The sequence below is a fragment of the Dipodomys spectabilis genome, unplaced genomic scaffold (genome assembly GCF_019054845.1).
Source record: "Dipodomys spectabilis isolate Male_0828 unplaced genomic scaffold, ASM1905484v1 ptg000061l, whole genome shotgun sequence".
NCBI classification, from domain to species: domain Eukaryota; kingdom Metazoa; phylum Chordata; class Mammalia; order Rodentia; family Heteromyidae; genus Dipodomys; species Dipodomys spectabilis.
Window position 1 is genome coordinate 5305477 of NW_024870738.1, and position 15227 is coordinate 5320703.

Here is a 15227-nt window from a genome sequence, read left to right on the forward strand (position 1 = left end):
TTAAGGACCAAAATAAAAAGCTGGAAATGGAGCTGTGGCTCAAGTGGTAGAGTGCTAGCCTTGAACATAAAAAGCTCAGAGACAAGCACCCAACCCCTGAATTCAAGCCCTAAGACTGACATCCACAAAAATAGTAAGCTGTATATATCAGTCAACTTGGCTGCTGTCATTTCCCCAGTAGCTTCAAGGCCCTCTAAAGTAGGAACCAGAGCACATGATCATATACTTACCCAGTCTACCCAAGTTCAAGTACATGGCTATCTCATAGTCCACAGGATAGACTGGGCCAAGCACATCTCTGGGGAGTTCAATCTCACAACATAGGAAAGGTCAGGTTAGTGTAAGGATCTTATGCCCAGATGGGACTAAAGTAGCCAAATTTCATCAGTCCCAAGATACATAGGTGACAGTGACTTAAAGTATAGACAACAATACTCCAATTTGCATATGTACTTAAAAAGTAAATTCTCGTAGCATAGGCTCATAATCCCAGCAATAAGAAACTAAGGCAGGGGCTGGGAATGTGGCTTAGTGGTAGAATATTTGCCTAGCATCCATGAAGCCCTTGGTTTGATTCCTCAGTACCACATAAACAGAAAAAGCTGGAAATGGTGCTGTGGCTCAAGTGGTAGAGTGCTAGTCTTGAGCAAAAAAAGCTCAGAGACAGTACCCAGGCCCTGAGTTCAAGCCCCAGGACTGACCCCCAAAAAAAGAAAGAAACTAAGGCAGGAGAATCAAGGTTTAAGACAGTCTAAGCTACAAAGACCTTGGCTAAAAAAAAAAAAAAAAAAAAAAAAAAAAAAAAAGCCAGGCATCAATGGCTACCCTCTGTAATCCTAGCAATGCAGGGAGCTGAGATCTGAGAATCACCATTTGAATCCGACTCAGGCAGGGAAGTTAGTAAGACTCTTATATCCAATTAGCCACCAAAAAGCCACCAGAAATAGAGCTGTGGCTCAAGTGGCAGAGCACTAGTCATGAGCAGAAAAAGCTCAGGGACAGTGCCAGGCCCTAAGTGCAAGCCCTAGGACTGGCACAAAAAAAAATTCTACAAGTACACACTAAAAACTAATATATTAGGAGAGACTGGAAAGATTCACACAGGGATAAGAGAGCCACTTTTCACTTAATATCATACTGACATTTTGATTTTTAGAACCATATGAAATATGTGTCTTATGAAAAATAATGAGCTGAGCACCAGTGGGTCACACATATAATCCTAGCTACTTCGGAGGCTGAGATCTGAGGATCACAGTTCAAAGCCAGCCTGGGCAGGAAAGGCTGTGAGACTCTTGTCTTCAATTAACCAGAAAAATGCTGGAGAACTTCTGAGAAGTAATTATCATTCAGAGAGTGAAGATAAGGGTATGGATTGTAAAAACCTAACTGACTTCCCAACAGGTAGGATGAATTCATGCTCCTATAGTACATGAGCTGGTCTCACCTAAACAACTTTAATAGCCAGGTTAGTGTACATGTTTTATTTGCTGGCCTTTTATTTCCTTTTTATGGTGCTGGGGATTGAACCCAGGGCTTTTGAGCATGGTGGTCAAAAGTCCTACAACTGAGCTATATCCCCAGCCTGTTGGCTAGTGTCAATGAGAACTTATTATAATGTTACCATTAAGTTTGTTTTCATTTTTTAAAATTTATTCTATTGCAAAGATGCTGTACAGGGGGTTACAGTTACATGAGTAAGGTAATGAGTACATTTTTAGTCGAACATTGTTACCTCCTCCCTTGTCATTCTCCCACTATCCCTTCCCTCCCCCACTCCTCCCCTCCCCCAAGTTCTAAAGCTCATTTCCGACATAGTATCTTATGAGTATCATTGCAATGGGTCATCCTTTTCCTTTCAGCATTTTGTCATTCCCCTTCCCCTCCCCAAATCAGATAGATGTATAGCTCAATAGCTATATACATATAACCATACAAAATGATGCTAATTGAAATGCACTCCAAGACTTGGAAACAACAGATTTTTTTTTGGTTGTTGACCTTATTGTCACCAATGTATTATAACTAGTTCTTCCTTATTTTTTTCATTTTTTTCTTTTTCCATTGGTTTATCCCTGGCAATCATTGTCTTTGATTCTGGTATCCTCCATCTTATATGTACTGGTTGGTAAAAGATAGTTTTTCCCTTTTTTCCCCAAGAACTAGTCTTTCCTTGTTTTGTGATGAGACTGTAAACAGCAGGAATGAATATGATGGACCAACTACTAGCATCTCTGCTGAGCATCTTTTTGTTCAATCAATATATCATGTTAATTGATTTAATTCCTGAGATAAGCACACTATGCAGTCCTGATTATTTTAGAATGCTGTTAAATTTGAAGTTCTACTATTTTGATTGTCACAGCTTCCATTCCTATCCACCAGTCTACAGTTTGTTTTTCTTGTGTTTTATTAAGGTTTGGTATGTAGCCCATGCTAGCTTCTCATTTTAGCCTCTGTTCTAGGTACCAATTAACCCCTCACAGAGTAAACATACATTATTTCAAACACCTTCAGCAAAGCATTATAGAAGCTGACACAGAGGCACACATTTCATCTAAAACCCCAAGTAACTCTGAAATCATGCCAGAGAAAAAATTAAATGGGAGCCAGGCATTCACCTGTAATACTAGCTACTGAGGAGGCCGAGATCTGAGGATCGAGATTCAAAGCCAGTCAGGGCAGAAAAGTCTGAGAGACAATAATCTCCAATTTAACACCAACCAAACAAGGTGGAAGTGGAGCTGTGGCTCAAGTGGTAGACCATCAGCCTTAAGCACTGGGACAGCTCAGGGACAGTTCCTAGACCCTGAGTTAAAGCCCCAGGATCAACACACACACCACACACACACTCTCTCTCTCTCTCTCTCTCTCTCTCTCTCTCTCTCTCTCTCTCTCTCTCTCTCTCTCTCCCTCTCTCTCCCTCTCAAGTGGTTGAAATACCTCTAAGGCATTGCCCACTGAGCTCAAGGGACAAAAGCTTTAAAATACATTAGCTTTGCAATATTCATTTCATCATTTATTGTTAACATTGCAGATACCCTTATTACTCACTAATGGGGGCTCCCTGCAGGCTGCACTGTCTCTTTTCATGTAGCAGACTCAGTTCAAGGGACTAAATGGGCAGGGGGTAAGGAAAAGATGCCCACATACTTTAGGCATGGGCTATCATGTCCCAGATGAGAATGGTTTTTATTAAAGCTTTCCTATAGTTGACAAAACTGTATATGATCAAGATGTCCAACATAAGTTTTAATGTATGCACACATTATGAAACAATTACTAATATCAAATATCACAATTTGTGTGTGTGTGTGTGTGTGTGTGTGTGTGTGTGTGTGTCTGTATGTGTGTTTTAAGAACCCAAGCGTGGGATGGCTCATCTCTATAATCCTAGCTATTTAGGAGGCTGAGATCTGAGGATAGAGGTCAAAGCCAGCCAGGGCAGGAAAGTCCGTGAGATTCTTATCTCCAAGTAACTGGAAGTACAGCCATAGCTCAAAGTGGTAGAGTGCTAGCCTTGGGCAAAAGACCCTAGGGAGAGTGCCCAGGTACTGATTTCAAGCACCCAGGATTGGCAATAAATAAACAAACAAAAACAATATTAAGAACTATATTAAGAACTATAGTCATGCAGTACAAATCACATCAATCTTTGTTGGATTGTTTACAATATTTTTTTGCCAGTCCTGGGGCTTGAACGCAGGGCCCAGCACTGTCCCTAAGCATCTTTTGCTCAAGACTAGCACTCTACCACTTGAGCCACAGTGCCACTTCCAGCTTGTGGTATCGAACCCAGGGCTTCATGCATGCTAGGCAAGCACTCTACCACTAAATTACATTCCCAGCCCTACAATATTTTTTAGAAATTAATTTCTATTATGTGACTAAGCATACATTTAGAAAAGAACTGAGGCATAAGATTTTTGGAAACCATGAACTGAGTTTTGTTCTTCAGTTCATTAGGAAAATTATTCCAACTATCTTCCAATTAATAAAGGTAATTTAAAGTGTCTATTAGTCAATAAACTCTTCTCATCTGAGAAAAAGAACTATAGTAACTATGCTATACATTTGATCTCCAGAATTACTCATCTTACCACTGCAATCTTTTCCCCTTTAGCCAACATCTTCATTTCTTCTACTCCACGACCTTTCTACTGTCTGTTTATAGGAATTCAATGTGTGTGTGTGTGTGTGTGTGTGTGTGTGTGTGTGTGTCGTGTGCATGGGTGCACATGTGTTAGTACTAAGGCTTGAACTCAGCGCCTCAAGCTCGCATTCAATCTTATTTGCTCAAGGCTGGTGTTTTACCACTTGAGTCCCAGCTCCACTTCCAGCTTTTTTGGTGTTAATTGGAGATAAAAGTTTCACAGACTTTTCTGCCTAGGCTGGCTTCAAACTGTGATCCTCAGATCTCACATCCTGAATAGTTAAAATTAATAGGCATGAGCCACCAGTGCCCAGCTGAGTTCAACTTCTTTAGATTCCACATGTGAGAAGGGACAGTATCTATCTTCCTATGTTGTGTTATTTCACTTCATTCAATGTCCTCCAGGTTCCTATGCACTGTTGCAAATGGCAAAATCTCCTTTTTGAAAGCTGAATAGTATTCCATGGGTGTATATGGATGAAGTGCTATCCATTCAATGGTTGACAGACACTGCTGCTTCTAACCTTTGGCTATTGTGAATATTGCTGCAATGAATGTGGAAGTACAGCTGTCTTCTGGATGCATTAATTTCATTCTTATCTCTCGAATATATAACCACAAGTACAATTGCTAGGTTATACAGCAGATCTACTTTTGAATTTTTCAGCTTCCTCTCTGCCGTTTTTCATAACTGCTGGTATCTATTTACATTCCAATCAACAGTGTACAAGGATAACATTTTAGGAGAATTTTTCTTTCTCCAGATACAAGGCTAACAGCATGATATCAACTCAGAACCTAAAATTAACACAAAGACAATATTAAATGACTCAGGCTCCAAGACTTGTCCATAAAAGGTTATTTTACCCATATAATAGCTGTATTCTTGATAATCACACTTATGAGGGGAAAAAACTTTAAGCTCAAACCAACTCCTGAGTGACTTCTATTAGATCTTTTTATCAGCTAGGAAATGCTTTCCTCAATATTCTAAAAGCAAATCAGAGAGTAAAATAATAAAAGCTGTCTAAAAGGTTATTTTTAATGGGCTATTTTTTAAAATCTCTTAATTTGCATACTACAAAAAGTTGTTGAAAAACAAGGAAGAGGAACTATTTCAAACAGGGCTTTAACTAAAGGCAGGAAAATGTAATGTATTCATTATGCTTAATGTATAACAAAAATTACTCTTTGCATAAATTAACTTTTAAGTCTAAGTGGCTATGTTTCACTAATCTACTATCAGATGTAAAATTATTTTTAACTTTAAAAATTGTTAGATCAAAAATTTGTAATTATGGGACCTGTTTAAGTATATTGAGGGAAGGGAGAAAAACAAGATGTGAGAAGCTGAACAATACCAAAAATCCATTGCATCTGTGAATGAAGATGGCAAAATAAACCTTACTGCAATCTGCTTAATAAGAGGAATAGTGGGGATGAAGAGAGAGTAAGCTAGGGTTCACACTGACTTAAGTATAATATATGCAAGTGGGAAATGCCACAGTGCAACCTCTTTGAAGAATTAACATACACTAAAAATAATGAATGAGGGCTAGGAATGTGGCTCAGTGGTAGAGTGCTTGCCTACCATGCATTAAAGCCCTGGGTTCAATTCCTCAGTACCATGTACACATTAAAAGCCAGAAATGGCACTGTGGCTCAAGTGCCTTAAGCAAAAGAAGCTCAGGAACAGTGCCCAGGCCCTGAGTTCAAGCCCCAGGACTGGTAACAACAACAACAACAAAAAAAAAAGAATGATAGGAATGCAAAACAGGTCCTACCTACTGTGAAAGGGGAAGAATGGAGAGGGTGAAGAGGGTAAATATAGTCAAACTACTTTATGCCTATGTGTCAAAACTGAACATTGAAACTTGTTGAGACTGGCTTGGGGGGGAAGGAGAGGTGGGAAGAAAGTGAGTGACAGAGAGGGTGATTTGATCAAGGTACATTATTATATGTATGTATGGCGATGTCAAAATGAAATCTCCTTGTTACCACTAATTGATGCTAATGTGAAATGTGAGGAAAATGGATAAAGTCTTATTTATGATAAATAAAATTGAAATAATACAAAATATAGCCATCCCAGCTGTCCATTTGTATCTTAGTGCAAACACTTTGAATTTCTCCTTACCAATAGCACCATCCATTGCATATGTTGTGTATAGTTGTGAGGTTTTCTTGGTGGTGGTACCAGGATTTGAACTCAGAGAATTACACTTGCTCAGCTGGTACTCTATCACTTAAGCCATACCTCCAGCCTGGCTTTTTGTTGGTTCTATTAAAGATGAAGTCTCTGAAATTTTTCTGTCTGGGCTGGCTTTGAACTGAGATCCTTTAGGTCTCTCTCAGCCTCCTGAGTAACTAGGATTACATGAGTGAGTCACAAGCAACCAGCCCCTCCCACACATACAACCTTACCCACGCTCTTGCTATATTTTGAACAGATAACATGGACTCTATTTCCAGAGTGGGATATCTTAGGAGTATTCAGACTTTTAAGTTAGAACTTCCAACAAACATAAAAGAAATACTTACAGGTTAACAAATTCACATGCCTAAACAGTAAATCAAAATCATTCCTCCTGTAAGTATCTCATACACCAAAACTGTTCATGATACCATCTACTATACTCCAGATGAACTGGAGATCTAAAGCTAAAGTCAAGGTCAAAGATGTCAACACTGACAAAGAGTTAGAATACAAGTCCAGCTGTGTTCCTGGTAAACATCATCCAGAAGGCAGTGGAGACTTCTGCGAAGCAGGCCCAAAGAACAGAGTTGCTGCAGATCCCTAAATATTCTGCCACACCTCAGAGTCTACTATTATACCTCATGAATCAAGCAGAGAAATGACACAATAGAATGTACTTTCCTCACTTACTCCTGTGTACTCTCAGACAGCATTTTAGAGATGAACCTATTTCTCCTTTGTTTTTGTTTGTTTGTTTGTTTGTTTGGTGTCAGTTCTGTGACTTGAACTCAGGGCCTAGGCACTGTTCCTGAGCTTTTCTGGTACAGGCTAGAGCTCTACCATTTTGAGCCACAGCTCCCACTTCCAGTTTTCTGGTGGTTAATTGGAGAAAGTCTCACAGACTTTCCTGTCCATGCAAGCTTTGAACTGCAATCCTCAGATCTCAGCCTCCTGAGTAGCTAGGATTATAGGCGTGAGCCACCAGTACTCAGGTAAGTAATTGTTATTTGCTCAAGTAAAGTGACTCCTCAGGTTTCACGGTCTTGGCTGCTTTATGATTCTATCACCTTAAGTCTTTTTTACTTTAATAAGACTTCTCACCATCAGCACAACTGCTGGTTCTTAAGGCTATTTTTCTCCAGCAAACTGATTGCAGCCCATAAAAATGTTCAATAGCAATTAGGTTTTATTGTTTTCATCTCACTTATGTGTAGAGGAGCCATCAAAATGTAAAATGTACATATCCTCTGACTTAGCAATTCCCCTTGTAGGAATTCATCCCACAGATGTGTCCACACGTGGGTGCAGAACACAGGTACAGGGAGACTAATTTGCAGTATGATTTAAGGCTAACAAACAGTACAACCTAAATACAAGATCAGTGAAATAAATACTGATGCGTCCATAAAGCAGACAGCAGGGCAAGCTGTGAAAGATCTCTATGCATTGATGTGGAGTGATGAATACAGAAAGCAAGATGGGAACAACATCTCTCAAGCATGTAATGTAAGGCGTTTTTTTTTTTTTTAAGGGTTTATGGGGGTTATGAGATATAGAGAACTTGCCTACTATACATGAGGCCTTGGGTTCAATCTCTATCACTGCCCAACAAAGGGAAATATGTATCCATACCTATATTTGGGTAGATGAGTGTATATACAGGCGGGGTGGGGGGGGTGAGTGAAGGGGGGAGGAAATGCAACAAAGGCTTAACCTTGCCAAAGCTATGTAACAGTGCCACCTACTGATCAAATCACTTCCTAATCAAGAGTAATCTTAGAGAAGAAAATGCTGCATTTTCCTGGCAGAGCTATTTCAGTTATTAGTCAGGAAATCCATTTATATTAAAGCCTCATAAGGAACTCTTCGCTAATATTAGGCCTTCTGAGCGTAAGACTTAAAAGTACCATCTGCCTGGGAAGTTATGGTTCATTATGGTTTGAATTGCAATCTATAAAAAGTCATAAAGAGTATTTCTACATCCTTCCGTAGGGTGATCTCCAGCATATAATATTCAATGAAAAAGCAAAGCAGAGAAAAAAGCGCATGAAGCATACTACCATTTATTTAAGAGGGGGAAGGGTTACAGACAGACAGATTTACATTTTGTGTGTGTATGCCAGTCCTGAAGCTTGAACTCAGGGCCTGGACATTGTCCCTAAGCTTTTTCCACTCAAGGCTAGCACTCTACCACTTGAGCAACAGTTCCACTTTCAGCTTTTTTTTTTTTTTTGGTGCTTAATTGGAGGTAAGAGTCTCATAGACTTTTCTGCCCCATCTGGCAGGAAAATTCAACCAACAGGAAGTTGTTGATGACCAAATTACAGTTGGAAATTCTCCATTCCTTTCATTGAGATTCCTGGAGGAAGGAGAGATCATAGGAAGGGGGAGATCTCATGATACATGGGAAAATTCTAGTTCCGATCATTCAAGCATAAAACTCAAAGCAAGGGAGGACCTGAGATGGTATGGAACAGAGCACAACAAACTTTAGGGCCCAGTAAAGAGCCCTGGATTGAATATTTAGGGGAAAAGGAACTGACAGCAGATGAGGACCACAGCAAGAATGCTTGTCATTTTTGTTTTAGAAAGATAGATGGCCACCAATGTGGAAAATAGACAGACTGAGGATGAGGCTAGAGACAGGACAGCTCATTTATTTATATTAGCTGTTACAAATTGTTGTCACAGCCAATTTCGTCCTTTCCTAAACATTAAGCTTGAAAAGATGCTGCAAAGAGAAAACAGGCTAAGATTGTGTGTTTCTTCAAGCACAGTTGACAAGATAAACTAGCAAGAACAAAGCAATTTGATAGAAAAAAACAACAGGTAATAAGAAATTCAAGTACAATTTTAAATGTTCTGACACTGTAAAGGAAAAAATAATAATTTCCCTTTATGAGTGTAAGCAAGAAGCAGGAATAAACTACAATGACCAAATCAAGAAAGATTACTTGCCAGCAGGGAGCTGGTGGCTCACATCTATAATCCTAGCTACTCAGGAGGCTGAGATATGACGAGCGCGGTTCAAAGCCAGTCCAGGCAAAAAAGCCTGTGAGACTCTTATCTCTAATGAACCACCACAAAACCAGAAGTGGCGTTGTGGCTCAAAGTGGTAGAGTGCTAGCCTTGAGCTGAAGAGCTCAGGGACAGCGTCCAGGCCCAGAGTTCAAGCCCCATGACCGACAAAAAAAAAAAAGGACTACTCACCAAAGGAGTGGGGGCATTTGGCTCAAATTCTGTGGAATTAGCATCTGAAGGTTGAAGAAAAAAATTTAGTAATTGACTAATAGTGCTGAAAACATGTGAAGCAATATTTGTTTTAATCAATGATTAAAACTTACCTTTCAAGTTAAGGCAGTTTCTTGCAAATTCAATCACTGCTAGCTGCATCCCAAGGCAAATGCCTATTGTAAAAGCACATATATAAAGCAAATGAATCCAGTGTGTATTGATTCACATTTTTACATCTTCCCCATCTAGTTTGAAGACTCCAAGAGAGCAAAACTGCTGTTTTGTTCCCTGCTGTCCCCCACCCTACCCCCATGGACATTCAGAAAAGTCCTTGGGAGGCTGAGATCTGAGGATCAAGTTCAAAGCCCAAAGCCAGCCCAGACAGGAAAGTCCACGAGATTTTTATCTCCAATAAACCACTCAGAAAACCAGAAGTGGCTTTCTGACTCCAGCAGTAAAGAGCTAGCCTTGAGCTGAAAAGCTGAGGGACAGCTCCCAGGCCCAGAGTTCAAGCCCCATGACAGACAAAAAGAAAAGGAAAAAAAAAGAAGAGGGTTGGTGAGAATACCAAGGAACAACCTAAGGCCTGGGGTTGAAAAGGAAGGAACTCCAGAACAGAGGGACAAGCATCTGGAAGGCAAATCTACAACCAGCCATATCTATCCTTAAGTGAAGGCTTCTAAATTGCATTTTTTGGTATGCCAGTGCTGGGGCTTGAACTCCAAGGCCTCAATACTATCACTTGGCTTTCACTTTGCTTAAGGCTGGTGCGCAACCACTTGAGCCATACACCTACATCTGGGTTTTTGCTAGTTAATTGGAGTTAAAGAGTTTCTTAGATTTGTATGCTGGGCTGGCTTGGACACACAATCCTCAGATCTCAGATTTCATGAGTAGCTAAGATTATAGGCATAAGCCAACAGCACCCAGCTCTAAATTATGTAGGCTGCAAGGTTGTGACAGAGTGCCTGATTTGTTTAGAGCATTTGTACTAACACCCCAGTTCAAGAGAGAGTCTTGCCAGGTGCTAAGGGCTCGTGCCTGTAATCCTACTTGGGAGGCTGAGATCTGAGGATTTTAGTTTAAAGCCAGCCCAGGTAGAAAAGTCTATGTGAAGGGCTGGGAAGGTGACCCAGTGGTAGAGCGCTTGCCTTGCATGCATGAGGCCCTGGGTTCGATTCCCCAGCACCATATAAGCAAAAAGGAAAAAAGCCGGAAGTGGTGCTGTGGCTCAAGTGGTAGAGTGCTAGCCTTGAGCTGAAGAGCTGAGGGACAGCGCCCAGGCCCAGAGTTCAGGCCCACAACTGGACCCAAAAAAAAAAAAAAAAGAAAGAAAAGTCTATGTGAAGCCAAGCACTGGTAGCTCATGCCTGTCATTCTAACTACCAAGGAAGCTGAGATCTGAGGATTGCAGTTCAAAGCCAGCCCAGGCAGGAAGCCCATGAGACTCTCTTCTCCAATTAATCACAGAAAAAGCCAGAAGTAGAGCTGTGGCTGAAGTGGTAGCATGTTAGCCTTGAGCAAAAGGAGCTCAGAGACAGTTTCCAGGCCCAGAGTACAAGCCCCAGTACTGGGAGAGAGAGAGAGAGAGAGAGAGAGAGAGAGAGACAGACAGACAGGCAGACAGACAGACACACACACACACACACACACACAGAGAGAGAGAGAGAGAGAGAGAGAGAAGAAAAGCCTATGTGACTTTTATCTGCAATCAACCACCAAAAAGCTAGAAGTGGAGTTGTGGTGCTGGCCTTGAGGGGGAAAAAACAACTCCGATCCTGAGCTCAAGCACCAGAAGCAGCACAAAAAAAAAGGAGTCTCCCTGGGCTGTACTTTACTCTCTTCTCAAGGAGATCCAAAATCTGGCTTTGGCTTGAGGGCCGGGATCTAGTTGCTAGTCTGCAAAGCGGCCCTAGAATCTTCACTGTGCGAAGGAGACAGCAGCAGGACAGGCTGGCTGTGAGCATGAGCCTGGCAGACAGCAGGGAAGGAGATGCAAAACTAACTAAATAGGGATCTTGAGAATAGCAGAAGACAGAGATCTCTCAGGGATGCTCCCCAAACCATCTCCACATTTACTGCAGCCCACCCATTGTGCCCACTAAACACATATTAAGGAGCAGCACAAATGACAATGTTGACATATACAAGGTATGCAGGGGAAGCAGAGGAGGAAGCAATCAATAACTTTGCCTGCCAGAAGAAAAATCAAGAAACTGGAAAGAACCAAGGGTCTTTCTACCATAGAGATGGTGGACAATATGTAAAAGAGACTAATGTGATGTATTACGATAAAAACTTTATTTACAAAAACAAGCCAGAAGCCAAAATTAGCCTGCAAGATATAGTTTGCTAAAGTCTGTAGCAGACTATTTGTTGCCTAAACTCTCATATCTAAGTACACACCCTCACAAAAACTAACCTTATGCCTGAATGCTAGCATAGGTCTATAATTCCAGCACCTAAGAAAATGAGGCAGAAGCCGATCTGAGGATCGCAGTTCAAAGCCAGCCTGGGAAGGAAAGTCCATGAGACTCTTATCTCCAATAAACCACTAGAAAACCAGAAGTGGTGCTGTGGCTCAAGCTGTAGAGCGCTCGCCTTGAGCTGAAGAGCGCAAGGACAGCGCCCAAGCCCAGAGTTCAAGCCCCACGACCGACACCCCCCCCCAAAAAAAAGAAAATGAGGCAGAAGGATCAAGAATTCAAGTCAGCCAAAATAACATGAGACCTTAAAAAAAAAAAAAAAGCACACACAACCTTGGTAGGTTTTACCTATTCTAAGGACTGAAACCTATTATGTGCTGAAAAATCGAATACACTCATGAGTTTTACCTAGAAATGGGATCTTCTTTGTCCTTGCCCAAGAAATGGCCTGAAGTTTTCCCAGTGTTCCTCTGATTCCAAATCCTCCAGGCACAAGAATACCACTGAAATCAGCACAAGACAAAGGGAAAATTGGGGGGGGGGAGGTTAGAGTTTGTTTTCAACCTTTCATGTTTACTGATCCTATAGCCAAGTGTTTGGCACAATCACTAATGAATATATATGAGGTACATTTTCAGGATCAGTTGCATGATTACACATCCTGGACTTTCTTCTTAAAATCTTTTCAGCTGGTGCTGATAGCTCATACCTGTAATCCCAGCTACTCAGGAGGCTGAGATCTGAGTATTAAAATTCAAAGCCACCCAGGTCAGGAATGTCTGTAAAGCTTTTATCTCCAAATAACCACTGAACACTGGAAGTGACACTGTGGCTCCAAGTGGTAGAGCACTAGCCTCGGGCAAAAATGCTCAGAGACAGCGCCCAGACCCTGAGTTCAAGCCTCATGACTAAACCAAAAAATTAAAAAAAAAAAACTAGAATTAAAACATAAGAAAGTTATCATGTTTGTGCTTGAACTTTGTACACATAACAGCCATCTCTGTATCCTTCAGTCAGTGGGATCCACACACTTAACCTGTAATGCAGTCTCCCCGAGCTGCCAAATAAAACCACTTTCACGCATATGTGCCCTGCATTTACATGGTACATTTCAAAGCAATGCACTGTGAATTCAGTACAACCACCTGCAATGACCACAAAAATTTCTAACTATGGTTCCGAAGTACACAAAAATGAGCAATTGGGGTAAGTGGAATAATTATGGAGCAAGCACATGGCATTGTCCTAACTGGTGGGGGCTGTCCCTGGTACTCACTCAGCCTTGCACAATTTCTGCCAAGCCTCATGGAATCTCACAGGATCCTCAGCTTTGGTGACCTGCTCCAAATCGATGGAATCTATGTACTGAAAAACATCCAACAGAGTAAAGGAGAATTTAAGAAAAACAAACACTCAACCCAGGGACTGGTGACTCATGCCTGTAATCCTAGATACTCAGAAGACTAAGATCTGAGGATCCCGGTTCAAAGCCAGTGTGGGCAGGAAAATCCAGGAGAGTCTTACATCTAGTTAACCACTAAAAAGCTGGAAGTTTAGCTGTGGCTCAAATGTAGAAGGCTAGCCCTGAGCAAAAAAGCCTAGGAACAGTTCGCTGGCCCTGAGTTCAAGCCCAAGTATCAGCAAAAATGTATCTATAGAAACAGAAAATCATTATTTGTTAGATATGATTTCCACCATGTCAGAAAAGAAAATATAGCATTCCATGGGCTGGGAAGATGGCTCAGTGGTAGAGCGCTTGCCTTGCATGCCTGGGTCCTGGGTTCGATTCCTCAGCACCACATAAGCAAAAAGAAAAAAGCCAAAAGTGGCACTGTGGCTCAAGTGGTAGAGCACTAGCCTTGAGCTGAAGAGCTGAGGGACAGCGCCCTGGCCCAGGGTTCAGGCCCCACGACCGGACCCAAAAAAAAAAGAAAGAAAGAAAATATAGCATTCCAAAAATATGGATTCTCAGCCATGCCTGTAATCCTAGCTACTCAGGAGGCTGAGGATCACGGTTCAAACCCAGCCCGGGCAGGAAAGTCCGTGAGACTTTTATCTCCAATAAAACACTCAGAAAACCGGAAGTGGAGCTGTGGCTCAAGTGGTAAAATGCTAGCCTTGAGTTGAATTGCTGAGGGATAGCGCCCAGGCTCATAGTTTAAGCCCCACGACTGACCAAAAAAAAAAAAAAATATATATATATATATATATATATATATATATATATATATGGATTCTATTCCAATGCCCAAAAAAATACAAGGAGCATGAACCATGTATTTACCTTGATATGCAACGTGTAATTTCAGAAACGTGCCTTGAATCTATACAGAACAAAGTTAGCACAGCAGGCCTGGCTGCTGTCCTGGAGAAGGCCTACTTCTGACATGATCACTTGGCTGGCTTCTGGAATCTTGGACTTCAAGAGAACTCCTGTCATTCTATGAATAGCTAAGGGAGGCTCATTGTACCTAACATTGTTTGTATAAACATTACTAATACCAGGCCTCTTCTTTCCCTCTAGGAGTCTAAAATTTTGGTACAACATGGTCACTCATGTGACCAGTCACCAATATAAAAATGCTGGACTTGCCAGGCACTGAGGGCTCATGCCTATAATCCTAGCTACTCAGGAGGCTGAAATCTGAGGATCGCAGATCAAAGCCAGCCCAAGCAAGAAAGTCTACCAGACTCTTTTTTTTTTTTTTTGGAGGCTGTGGGGCTTGAACTCTGGGCCTGGGCGCTGTCCCTCAGCTCTTCAGCTCAAGGCAAGCGCTCTACCACTTGAGCTACAGCGCCACTTCCAGTTTTTTAGTGGTTTATTGGAGATAGGAGTCTCATGGTCTCTCCTGCCCGGGCTGGCTTTGAACCGCGATCCTCAGATCTCAGCCTCCTGAGTAGCTAGGATTACAGGCGTGAGCTACCGGCGCCAGGCTACCAGACTCTTATCTCCAGTAAACCAGCAGAAAATCAGAAATGGAGCTATGGCTTAAAGTGGTAGAGCATTAACCTTGAGCAAAAAAGCTCAAGGACAGGGCCCAGGTCCTGAGTTCAAGTCCCACAACTAACAAAAATGCTCAAGGCCCTGGTTTCCATCCCTAGCACTATGGGAAAGAAGGAAGGAAAAGAGAAAGGGAAGAGTCCTGAATCTCTAATGAGCTTCCCAAACATGCCCATCTTTGCTCACACCTGGTCCCCCACACACACCCCCCCAGAC

At 41.6% G+C, this 15227-nt stretch overlaps 1 protein-coding gene across 6 annotated transcripts in view; it reads right to left on the minus strand.

Annotated features, from left to right (window-relative positions):
* The window catches only part of Ctps2 (CTP synthase 2), a 102676-nt gene that overhangs the window by 55358 nt on the left and 32091 nt on the right, over nucleotides 1-15227 (minus strand). For all 6 annotated transcript variants that reach the window (XM_042680449.1, XM_042680451.1, XM_042680452.1 and 3 more), the window contains 4 exons: nucleotides 13287-13375; nucleotides 12419-12513; nucleotides 9695-9757; nucleotides 9561-9604 (listed from right to left, as the gene is read on the minus strand). In XM_042680449.1, coding sequence (XP_042536383.1) covers nucleotides 9561-9604; nucleotides 9695-9757; nucleotides 12419-12513; nucleotides 13287-13375 — 291 coding nt within the window. The remainder of the gene's footprint in view (nucleotides 1-9560; nucleotides 9605-9694; nucleotides 9758-12418; nucleotides 12514-13286; nucleotides 13376-15227) is intronic.